The sequence below is a fragment of the Pongo pygmaeus genome, chromosome 13 (assembly GCF_028885625.2).
Source record: "Pongo pygmaeus isolate AG05252 chromosome 13, NHGRI_mPonPyg2-v2.0_pri, whole genome shotgun sequence".
NCBI classification, from domain to species: domain Eukaryota; kingdom Metazoa; phylum Chordata; class Mammalia; order Primates; family Hominidae; genus Pongo; species Pongo pygmaeus.
The window spans coordinates 58,547,860-58,560,237 of NC_072386.2; the positions used below are offsets into that span (position 1 = coordinate 58,547,860).

Consider the following 12,378-nt stretch of genomic DNA (forward strand, 5'->3'; position numbering starts at 1 on the left):
CCAAATTATTAATATCAATTCCATGTATTAAAGATATTAACCCCTTTTTTAACCTTATTTCACTCTAAGGGAAACTTTCTTCCACATTTGACTCTGTCAGTGGTATCTTAAAATTGCTGTCAAATTGACATCACCATAAATTATTTGCCCAAGGTTTCTTTGGCCTAAAATAGACTATAAGATAGTGTTTATTGAGACTGCAAGCCTACATGAATACCAGCTTGTGGTTCCAATTTTTTTTTTTTTGAGTCAGGGTCTCACTCTACCACCCAGGCTGGAGTGCAGTGGCGCAATTTCGGCTCACTGCAACCTCTGTCTCCCGGGTTTAAGTGATTCTTCTGCCTCAGCCTCCTGAGTAGCTGGGATTACAAGCATGCCCCACCATACCCAGCTGGTTTTTGCTTTTAGTAAAGATGGGGTTTCGTCATGTTGGCCAGGCTGTCTTGAACTCCTAGCCTCAAGCGACCCACCCACCTCAGCCTCCCAAAGTGCTGGGATTACAGGCTTAAGCCATCGTGCCCTGCTGTGGTTCCAATTTTTAAGAAAGATTTTTTTCACCTTTCTTAGCCCTGTACCAAGGTTGGAAAAACATGGGTTTCACTGCAGCCCCTGGTGCGTTTTGGAAGATCTAGCCCTTTAATGTTCTAGCTTTGGTGAGCCTCCCTTAGGAGACTCCCCATCTTGGGAGGTTTTTCTTTCTTAGGGGTATATAAATTAATGGTACAATCAATGGCATCTTCAATTTCATAAAATATGGCATGTGTCGCAGATTTTTCCAGTTTGGATAATTTATCAGGTTTTTAATGGAACAAGTTTTTTAACTCATGGGTAATCAAATCTATTGACATTTTCTCATTTTGATTTTATTATCTATTTTTTAATAATAGCTTTGTTGAGATATAATTAAGATAGGTATGCTTCACCCTTTTAAAGTGTACAGGCCTGTGATTCTTGATTTATTCACAGTTATGCAATCATCACCATTTTCTAATTTTTTTAATTAATTAATTTATTTATTTTGAGATGGAGTCTCACTCTGTCGCCCAGGTTGGAGTGCAATGGCGCAATCTTGGCTTACTGCAACCTCCGCCTCCTGGGTTCAAGTGATTCTCCTTTCTTAGCCTCCCAAATAGCTTGGATTACAGGCATGAGCCACCACACCCAGCTAATTTTTGTATTTTTAGTAGAGATGGGGTTTCACCATGTTGGCCAGGCTGGTCTTGAACTGCTGACCTCAGGTGATCTACCTGCCTCAGCCTCCCAAAGTGCTCAGATACAGGCATGAGCCACCATGCCCAGCGATTTTCTAATTTTAGAACATTTTCATTACCCCAGAAAGAAACCCCATACCCATTAGCAGTCACTCCCCATTCCGTCCTCTTCCCAGCCCCTGGCAACTACTGGTTTACTTTCTGCCTCTATGGTTTTGCCTATTTTGGCATTTCATTTAAATCATATAATGTGAACTTTTCTGTTTGGCTTTTTGCACTTAACAGAATATTTTTGAGGTTTATCTGTAGCATCGTAGCATGTACCAATAATTTATTCTTTTTATTGCAGAATATTCCATTATATTGATATACCATAGTTTGTTTATTCATCAGTTGATGGATATTTGGGATGTTTCCATTTTGGCCATTACGAATAATGCTGTTACGAACATTCATGGACAAGGTTTTGTATGGGCATATATTTTCATTTCTTCTGAATATGTACCTAGAAGTGGAATTGCTGAGTCAGATGGTAACTCTCTGATAACATTTTGAGGAACTGTCAAACTCCTTTCCAAAGCAGCTGTGTCATTTTACAATCCCACCAGCAACATATAAGGGTTCCAGTTTCTCTACATCCTCACTGACATATGTTATTGCCTGTCTTTTTTTCTTTTGGCCATCCTGGTAGGTATGAAGTAGTATCTCACTGTAGTTTTGATTTGCATTTCTCTAATGACTAATGAAATTAAACATCTTGTATGTGCTTATTGGCAATTTATATCTTCTTTGGAGAAATGCTCACTCAAACCCTTTGCCCATTTTTAGTTGAGTTGTCTTTTTATTATTGAGTTGTAAGAGTTCTTTGTATATTCTGGACACAAGTCCATTATCAGATATATGATTTGCAAATATTTTCTTCCATTCTGTGTGTTGTCTTTTTACTTTTTTGATAGTGTCTTTTGAAGCACAAAATTTTTTAATTTTGTTGTCCAATGTTTTTCCTTTTGTTGCTGGTGCCTTTGGTGTGATCTAAGAAAGCATTGCCTAACCCAAGGTCATGAAGATTTACTCTCATGTTTTCTTTGAAGAGTTTTATAATCTTAGCTCTTACATTTAGGTTTGTGATTCATTCTGATTTAATTTTTTTGTATATGATGTAAGGTAGAGTCTATCTTCATTCTTTTGCATGTGGGATAGCCGGTTGTTTCACCACCATTTGTTGAAAAGCCTATTCTTTCCCCCTATTGAATTATCTTGGCACTCTTATTGAAAATCATCATGAGAGAACATAAACCAGACAAAAAAAAAGAAAAGAAAGTCGATTTACCACAAGTATAAGGATTTACTTCTTGACTTTCACATCTGTTCTATTGATCAATATGCCTACCCTCATAGCAGTTCCATACTATCCTGATTACTTCTGGTTTGTATTGTTAAGTTTCATATCAAGAAATGTGAGTCTTTCAACTACTCTTTTTCATACTGTTTTGGCTATTCTGGGTTCCTTGTATGTCCCTATGAATTTTATAATCAGTTTGTTAATTTCTGGGGGAAAAAGGGTAGCTGGTAGTTTGATAAAGATTGTGTTGAATTTGGGGAGTGTTGCCATCTTATATCTTACATTCCATAAATGTGGGATTCTTTTTAGTTAAGCCTTATGCTTACAAAGGACTTCACCATTGAATAATCAGATAAATGTTCACCCATATTTTTCTTTTACCTTTTATAGATTGTTTTTTATGTTTTCTTTCTTTAATCTATGTTGTATTGATTTTGGTGTATGAAGTGAGGGAGATCTAACCTTGTTTTTTCCCAGGTAGTTAACTATTGTCCTAATACCACTTACTGAATAAGATATTTCACTTCAAAGCACAGTCAAGTACTTTATCACTTTTGTTTATTGTGTAGATAGTAGTAACAATGTTTATAGTCCTGCTACAGTGGAAAATAGTCCTGCTACAGTGGGAAAGGTGATTCCTACCTACTTTTCTTGCTTTATGTTTTCTAACATTTATCATGACCTATAATGACCTACACTTTAGGTCCTATGCTATAGGTTTTACTTACTTAATGCCTATCTGCTTTATTTAAATGTAAGCTAGCTGGGCGCGGTGGCTCATGCCTGTAATCCCAAGACTTTCGGAGGCCGAGGTGGGCGGATCACGAGGTCAGGAGTTCGAGACCAGCCTGACCAACGTGGTGAAACCCCGTCTCTACTAAAAATACAAAAATTAGCCGGACGTAATGGCACATGTCTGTAATCCCAGCTACTTGGGAGGCTGAGGCAGGAGAATCGCTTGAACCCGGGAGGCAGAGGTTGCAGTGAGCCGAGATTATGCCCCACTACACTCCAGCCTGGGTGGCAGAGCAAGACTCTATCTAAAAAAAAAAAAAAGTAAGCTGACTGCTGTATCCCCAGCACTCAGTGAAGCCGTGTGGGTTTGGAGGGTGCACATACTGTAATTTTTATCTGTTGAATGGATGAAGATACCATGTATACTGGGTCCGATCTTCTCCTTAAGGTCCAGGACAGATCCCTGTAGAGATTACCTCCACTACAGGGTAATTTTAACCATTCACTCCCTCTTCTGGCTCCACACCTCATCCTTCCATCTGCTCATTCTCATATATCATAGAAACAAACCTCCTCAACACTCCATCTCTCTCCAGTTCCTGGTGTATCTTTTTCCTCCTTCACCGTCACCCTATTGGAGATGAGAGTTGGATGTACTTGCTATCTCACTTTTTTTGTTTCTTGTCACTATTCAGTGTTCTCCAGTGGCTTTTGATCCCACCACTCTACCAAAATGTTCTTTTTGAGGTAATCAACAATCATTGCTCAAGCCATTGAACAACTTTCAGTTTTTTTTGTTTTTGTTTTTGCTTTTTGTTTTTTGTTTTTTGGTTTTTTGAGGTGGAGTCTCACTCTGTTGCCCAGGCTGGAGTGCAGTGGCACTACCTCAGCTCACTGCAACCTCTGCCTCCCAGGTTCAAGTGATTCTCCTGCCTCAGCCTCCGGAGTAACTGGGACCACAGGCATGCGCCACCACACCCAGCTAATATTTGTATTTTTAGTAGAGACAGGGTTTCGCCATGTTGGCCAGGCTGGTCTTGAACTCCTGACCTCAAGTGATCCACCCACCTTGGCCTCCCAAAGTGCTGGGATTACAGGTGTGAGCCACCGCACCCAGCCTCTTTCAGTCTTCTTAAAACTCTCCAGCATGTGAGACCACTGATGGCAGCTCTCTGTGAAATACGCTCTTCACTTGTCTTTCTTAACTCAGGACTTGCCTGGTTGCCTTCCAGCCTCTCTTCTCCTCCCTCTCTTCTCCTCCTTGGTATCCTTTGGAAGCTTTTCATCCCTGCTTACTCTTATTGTGGTTGTTCTTCAGGGTCTAGGCTCTGACTTGGTCTCTTCTTATACAGCACTCTGGGTAATTCCCTATTCTCCCAAGGGTTCAGTTACCATCTGTGTACTTGCAACTTACTCCCCACACTTCTAGCAATTCCCCTTGCCTGTCCACTCCCCAAACTTAAGCATCCACTAGATTCCACAAGCTCAGCATGCCCAAAATTGAATTTAGCCACTTACCACCCCAGAGTCTGCCTCTCTACCTGGGTCCACGTCTTATGGAAGGCCACCACAATCCACCAATTACCCAGCCAGAATGCTGGCATCATCCCTTGACCTCTTCCTTCTGCTTACCACCCACGTGCAGTTACTCAGCAACACCTATCAGTCCTCACTCTGCAGTATCAGGAGTGCAGCCCCTTCTCTCACAGTACCTCTCCTGATTCAGCCACTGTGTTTTTTGATTTGCAGGTTTTATTATTTTTTTTTTTTTGCATAAAGTTGTGGCCCCAAACAGGTCTCTTTGCCTCCCATCATGTACCCATTCAATCCAATTTCCCCACACACACACTGCAGCTAGAGGAATCAGTTTAAAATATAAATCTGCTCTTGCTGATTTCTGTTAAAACCCTTCCATGCTAATAATAAAAATAATAATGCTAAAGGAAATAAACGTCCATGGATTCCCTGGTGCACAAAGTCCTTAACTTTCATCTAGCACATTTCCTGGCACACAGTAGACACTCAATGGTTATTTGATGAATAATGCAATGAATGAATGGAATTTTTATCTAACACCACCATTTCAAAGAGTAATTAAATTATTAGAAAAGTAGACACTTGAAAACACAACTTGAAGATGTTTCATCAACCATGGTTAATTTAAAGCCCTTAATGCCTAAAGGCATACTCCCCTCCCACCAAGAAAATAGTACCTGGTCTTCAAGTTTCTTTTTTGAAGTCAGTGTTTTTTAACCTTTTTAAATCCCTTCATCCCACCCACAAGTGAGTCATGCTGCCAGTGTAATAATGTCTACAAAATCCTATAATATTTCCTGGAAATATTAGTCACCATTATGTTGAAACTTCACTGAAATTCTCCATACGAATAATTTGTCTAAAGTACTAAAGCTTAGTTTCCTGAATAGAATATAAGAGTTAAATTAATTTGTTAAAGAAAATTAACTGTTCTAAAATTTCAGAACAATAATGTATTCATGAACAAACACTCCTGCACTTATTATGTATCTAGTACTACACTAAGCACTGATGATATAGAAAGCTTTTTAAATATTGATTAGTTCCTCCCTCAATAATTTAATAGTCTCTTTTGAGCCAGAGATTGAAACATGTGACAGATCTGTAATGAAACAATTGCTAATATTTCTGCATATGCTACTATGGGTACACGGAGAGAAATAAGAGAAAAAAAGACCAATTCTTCCAAAAGAGAGCTCACAGAGAAAAAGATATTTCAACTAAATCCTGAAAATGTAACCCAGGGTTCATTAAGAAGAGAGACAAGAAGGGCATCTCAAGGAGAAAGAACAGCATGTGCAAAGACCTAAGGGCAGAATGAACATGGTAGGTTCCAATATGGCAGAAGGGTGAGCTGAAAAGTGAACATGGAGGCAGTCGAGTGGCAGAATGCAAGGCTGGAAATGGGCACAGGATACCTACTGCCAGCCATGGTTGAGCCAAAGACAAATCCAGGCATTTCTGCCACACAAAAGGAAGCAACCCGCCACCCAAACCAGCTCTCAATGTTACCCAGTCAAAAGAGATCCTGAGAATTAAATTTCTGCAAAATCCAAGCTCTTATCTGCTGAGTGAGATCATTCCTTTAAGGAAGAAACTCACCACTTGAGACAAAAGTGAACTCTTTGTTGTGGTGATATGTGGTCTTGGCAGAGGTTTGTTTTCCGGTCTTCTCTGCTCCTCATTATATGTGATGCTGATAAAGAACAAAGAGTTACTTCTTTTTCCAGTCTTTTGGCCCTCACTCCATGAAATGCCGTGAGTATAGCTCTCCTGAGTATCTTTTCCTCATTACACGGCTCTCACCCTGATCGCATTTCCTTGGTACTGCCGAAAACCTTTTGATCATAGCTGTTTCTTTGTTTAGAGAAACAACATTGACCTAAGAACTATGATGTAGAAAAGCAGTTCTCAAGCCTTTTGGTCTCAGGGCCACATTACACCCTTAAAAATTATTGAGGACACCAAAGAGCTTTTATTTATGTGGGTGATAGCTATCTATATTTCACATATTAGAAATTAAAATTGAGAAAAATTTAAAAATATTTATTAATTCTTACCAGTTAACAAAAAAAATTGCGTGTTAACATCAGTCAATTTTTAACATAAATAATTACAAAATATAGTTATATTTTCCACAGATTAGTGAGAAAAGTGGAATTGTTTTACCTTTTTTTTTTGAAATCCTTAACGTCTGGCTTAATAGAAGATATGTTGGAGTCTCACATCTGCTTCTGAATTCAATATGTGGTGACATCACAGGTCATGTAACATCTAGAAAACTCTACACATGTGAGAGAATGAAAGTGAAAGAGGCAAATAATGTCTTATGATGATGATGAAAATAATTTTAACATCACAGATCTTCTGAAAGGGTCTCAGAGACCCCTTAGTTTCCAACCCATATCTGAGATCCTGTGATTTAGAAGTTTTAAAATACAGCTGGGCACAGTGGCTCATGCCTGTAATCCTAGCACTTTGGGAGGCCAAAGCAGGCAGATCACCTGAGGTCGGGAGTTTGAAACCAGCCTGACCAACATGGAGAAACCCCGTCTCTACTAAAAATACAAAATTAGCCAGTCATGGTGGCGCATGCCTGTAATCCCAGCTGCTCAGGAAGCTGAGGCAGGAGAATTGCTTGAACCTGGGAGGCGGAGGTTGCAGTGAGCCGAGATTGCGCCATTGCTCTCCAGCCTAGGCAACAAGAGCAAAACTCCGTCTAAAAAAAAAAAAAAAAAAAAAAAAAGAAGAAGCAGTTTTAAAATACTATATTGAAAGACAGGAGTTTATTAAAGGTCTATAAAAGTTAGCAGATAGAGATGATAGGTTGATGGGTGCAGCAAACCACCATGGCACATGTATACCTATGTAACAAACCTGCATGTTCTGCACATGTATCCCAGAACTTAAAGAAAAACAAAATAAAATAAAATAAATAAAAGTTAGGAGATAGAATGTTAAGGCAGAGGCCAGTGTGACAATAACGGCTTCTTCCTTGTAAAACAAGTGTCACCACTGTTTGAGAGAGTGGAGAATTAAGGTAAACATAACTTATTTTTTAAACATTCAAAAATTTCTTCCCCTCAAAGAAAAACAAATTCAAGGTTTATCTTTTTCTCCCCTCAGTTTAACCAGAAAACAGAATGCTAAAGAGCTAGAAAATGAACCACCTAGAAAGCAACTTAAGAAGAAAAGAAAGACACCTGAGAGTCATGCTTGCTAGTTCTGTGATCTTGGGCAAGCCACAATCTTTCTATTCTCAGTTTCTGGACCTAAAAAGGGCCTTCCTCTTCCTCATACATGTGGATGGTTTGAGATATGCAATGTGAATGTTGGATTCGAGACTCTAAAGCCCTCCACAAATGTTATTTATTAGGATGATGATATTATTATGATTCTAAGACTGCTCGAGGGACAAATAAACCTTCCCTTCTCTTTAAGTGGAGAGATTGTCCTCCATTCTTCTCTCATTTGTGTGTCCCAAAGTCCTTCTCCAATTAAGTTCTTGCAAGCAGCCTCTGGGAAGGCCCCAGATGAGCTGTGTAATCTAAGCTCCGAGAGTCCCAAGGCTAAACACAATTACTCTAATACACTTACTATCAGGCTACCCCTTTATGCAAACCTCTAAAGGAAGAGAGACACTGCCAAAAACATATTCAGGGGAAAGCATAAACAGGCCTCAACTTCCCTCTCCCCCTCCCTCCAAGGAAATTCTCTAGCAATATTAAGCCAAGAAGAATTATTGCAGCAAATAGTGAATGTAAATAAGAATGGCCTGGCTGCCACTTAAGCAGCTTCCATGGACGTGTCCTCCGTGAAGTCCCAGGCTTCAGCAAGCATGATTGATGGTGAAGTACATTTTCATTAGTTCAGGTTCCCAACACACTTCTGAACTTGTAGACTGCTGTTTAGACAAAGATTGGAAGTGAATTGTATGTCTGACATAAAACCATGACCTAGAAAAGACCTAAAGGGTAGGAAATGTCAGTGGAAAGTCACAGAAAGAAAAAAACAACCAGAAGTAACTTGGCTAAATTGGGCAACATGAGTATAAGATTAAACATTGGCATGTTTAGAAATTCCCAGTCCCAAGTTAATAAAACCAGGGTCGTGAGAATTCTGTATACTTTACCATCTGTGCTTATCAACTCACCCATCCTCCTCCCAGCACTAGAAAAACATTGTTTGGAGAGGGGGGAATGATTCTTTAGCAATAAAACATTTGAATTTTACCTCAAGTAAGACTTTATTGCAAAATCTGGAGAGAAATTTTAACTTTTAATTTGCTCTAGGATATTCTGATTGAAGTCAAGTCATTTTGGACAAATAATATAGCCAATTCGTCGTATTCATCAGATGAAACAAGTTCATCTCCCTTTCCATATATATAAAATAAGCCTCTTGTCTTCTATTCAAATAATAACTAAAATGTTAATAAATAATAAAATATTCACTTTTAAATAAAATAGTAATGTGATTTTACAGTAAATATCTGTATTTGTCCTTTTCCTTTCTGTCTAGCTTTGAAGGCTTCACCATCTAAGAAACGGTGCAATTCAATCGCCGCCCTAAAGGCCACTTCACAGGAGATTGTGTCCTCACTTAGCCAGGAATGGAAGGACGAGAAGCGAGATTTGCTGACTGAAGGACAAAGTTTTAGCAGCCTTGATGAAGAAGGTAAAGATATGTAACTTTTTTAAAAAGACAAATGTTCTTGTAATTTATTTATACAAGTAAATTTGCAGAAGAAAAATTTAAAAATACCTGCTCTAAGAAATAAAATATATTAATTAATTTTTTAAAGGATAACTACAGTGGCCAGGCGCAGTGGCTCACGCCTGTAATCCCAACACTTTGGGAGGCCGAGGTGGGTGGATCACTTGAGGTCAGGAGTTCGAAACCAGCCTGGCCAACATGGCGAAACCCTGTCTCTACTGAAAATACAAAAAATTAGCCAGGCGTGGTAGCGGGCGCCTATAATCCCAGCTACTCGGGAAGCTGAGGCATGAGAATCACTTGAACCCGGGAGGCGGAGGCTGCAGTGAGCTGAGATTGCACCATTGCATTCCAGCCTGGGCAACAGAGCAAGACTCTGTCCCAAATAAATAAATAAATAAATAGGATAGCTACAGTAAGATGCAGTTCATGCACATTTTAACTACCACATAAAAAATACAATTTATGGTTTATGATAAAAATTAGACAATACTAATTCAAAAAGAAAAATGTCTGCTTCCACTACCTGATGGTAACAAATACTAACATTTTGTTGCTTTTACTTCTAGACCTTATTCTGTGCATGTACACATACACATATGCACGAGTACGCATGCACACACATATACTTAATGTAACAATAAGTTGTCTCTTCATTTAGGTCTTTTAATGATTTTTTTTTTTGGTACCCACTGGTAATACTCGGGAGGTACTACATGTTCTTTACTTTGAAAGCTTCATAACCATGAGCAGGTACCAAGACAAGGAAAGAAAAGAGGCAGAAAGGAAAAATATGGAACGTTTCACAAATTTGCATGTCATCCTTGCATGGGGGCCATGCTAATCTTCTCTGTATCGTTCCAATTTTAGTATATGTGCTGCCAAATTGAGCGCTTTAATGAATTTAAATAAAGTTTTACAATATTTTTCTTGTGTGGCTTGTACATATACCTTTTGTTAGATTTATTTCTTGGATAAATGCAGAGATATTGATATAGATTTTTTTCTGGATTTTTAAAAATAGTACCTTTTTTAAGAATTGAGTTTTCTGGCCATTTGTTGCTATTGCATAGACTTCACACCCTTTTTGTCTTTTTTTCTTTCTTACTTGCTGGCTAGGACTTCTTGTACAATGATGAATAGAAGTGGTGATTGTAGACAGCCTTGCCTTGTCCTGATTTTAAAGGGAGTACTTCTAATGTTTCACTGTTGAAAAAGAAGTTTGCTGTATTTGATACCCATAATCAAGTCAAGGAACTTCCTTTTTTTATTCCTACTTTGCTAAAAGTTTCTTTTTTAATTAATCAGGAAGGAGTACTGAATTTTATCAAATACTTTATCTGCCAAGTTAATCATTTGTTTTTTCCCTTCTAATCAAATATGGGAGAATGACATTTTAGATTTTTCTATTAGTATATTCTTTGGAGAATCTCAGCATTTCCTGAAAATGTCTTCGACTTTCTACAGAAGTTAAGACCTCTTCTAGGGATTTTCTTTTCCTCAGAGTCTTTAAGATGTGGTGTTATTTCTATTCCTTCTTCAGCAGCACTTATCCATACGTGCTGTTTGGTTTCTTTCTTTCTCATCTTCCCATAAACCAGCTTTTACCTGGAGTTAGTGATTTCAGCAAGAGAGTTACAGAGGTGCCCTTGATCCTCTCTGAATTGATGTCTCCAGTTCCTAGCTGACATTCATCCCCTTCTCCTAAGCTCCCCTGCACTGGCATCTCCCCCACTATACTACCTGATTTTCTGATAGCACATGCAAAACTGCAGGTGCCTGTAGTCTGGGAAATAGGATAAACTTATTTTAAAATTATATTAGTTTATTGATTTGCATATGTTGAACCAGCCTTGCATCCCAGGGATGAAGCTGACTTGATCGTAATGGATAAGCGTTTTGATGTGCCGCTGGATTCGGTTTGCCAGTATTTCATTGAGGATTTTGGCATCGATGTTCCTCAGAGATGTTGGCCTGAAATTTTCTTTTTTTGCTGTGTCTCTGCCAGATTTTGGTATCAGGGTGATGCTGGCCTCATAAAATGAGTTAGGGAGGATTCCCTCTTTTTCTGTTGTTTGGAATAGTTTCAGAAGAAATGGTATCAGCTCTTCTTTGTACCTCTGGTAGAATTCAGCTGTGAATCTGTCTGGTCCTGGACTCTTTCTGGTTGGTAGCCTATTAATTACTGCCTCAATTTCAGAACTTGTTGTTGGTTTATTCAGGGATTCGACTTCTTCCTGGTTTAGACTTGGGAGGGTCCAAGGAATTTATCCATTCCTTCTAGATTTTCTAGTGTATTCGCATAGAAATGTTCATAGTATTCTCTGATGGTAGTTTGTATTTCTGTGGGATCAGTGGTGATATCCCCTATATCATTTTTTATTGCATCTGTCTGATTCTTCACTCTTTTCTTCTTTATTAGTCTGGCTAGAAGTCTATCTATTTTGTTGATCTTTTCAAAAAACCAGCTCCTGGATGCATTGATTTTTTTGAAGGGTTTTTTGTGTATCTATCTCCTTCAGTTCTGCTCTGATCTTAGTTATTTCTTGTCTTCCGCTAGATTTTGAATTTGTTTGCTGTTGCTTCTCTAGTTCTTGTAATTTTGATGTTATGGTGTCAATTTCAGGTCTTTCCTGCTTTCTCTTGTGGGCATTTAGTGCTATAAATTTCCCTCTACACACTGCTTTACATGTGTCCCAGAGATTCTGGTACGTTGTCTTCATTCTCATGGTTTCAAAGAACATCTTTATTTCTGCCTTCATTTTGTTATTTACCCAGTAGTCATTCAGGAGCAGGTTGTTCAGTTTCCATGTAGTTGTGCCGTTTTGAGTGAGTTTC

The 12,378-nt window shown here is 38.7% G+C and overlaps 1 protein-coding gene and 1 non-coding gene across 10 annotated transcripts in view; one reads left to right on the forward strand and one right to left on the reverse strand.

The window, feature by feature from the left end:
* Positions 1 to 12,378, forward strand: part of PIP5K1B (phosphatidylinositol-4-phosphate 5-kinase type 1 beta) — a 375,712-nt gene that overhangs the window by 292,701 nt on the left and 70,633 nt on the right. For all 9 annotated transcript variants that reach the window (XM_054501563.2, XM_054501566.2, XM_054501564.2 and 6 more), the window contains one exon: positions 9,346 to 9,501. In XM_054501563.2, coding sequence (XP_054357538.1) covers positions 9,346 to 9,501 — 156 coding nt within the window. The remainder of the gene's footprint in view (positions 1 to 9,345; positions 9,502 to 12,378) is intronic.
* LOC129044847 (U6 spliceosomal RNA) lies at positions 10,328 to 10,434 on the reverse strand. Its single transcript, XR_008504822.1, has one exon. It is a non-coding gene; the product is annotated as a U6 spliceosomal RNA (small nuclear RNA).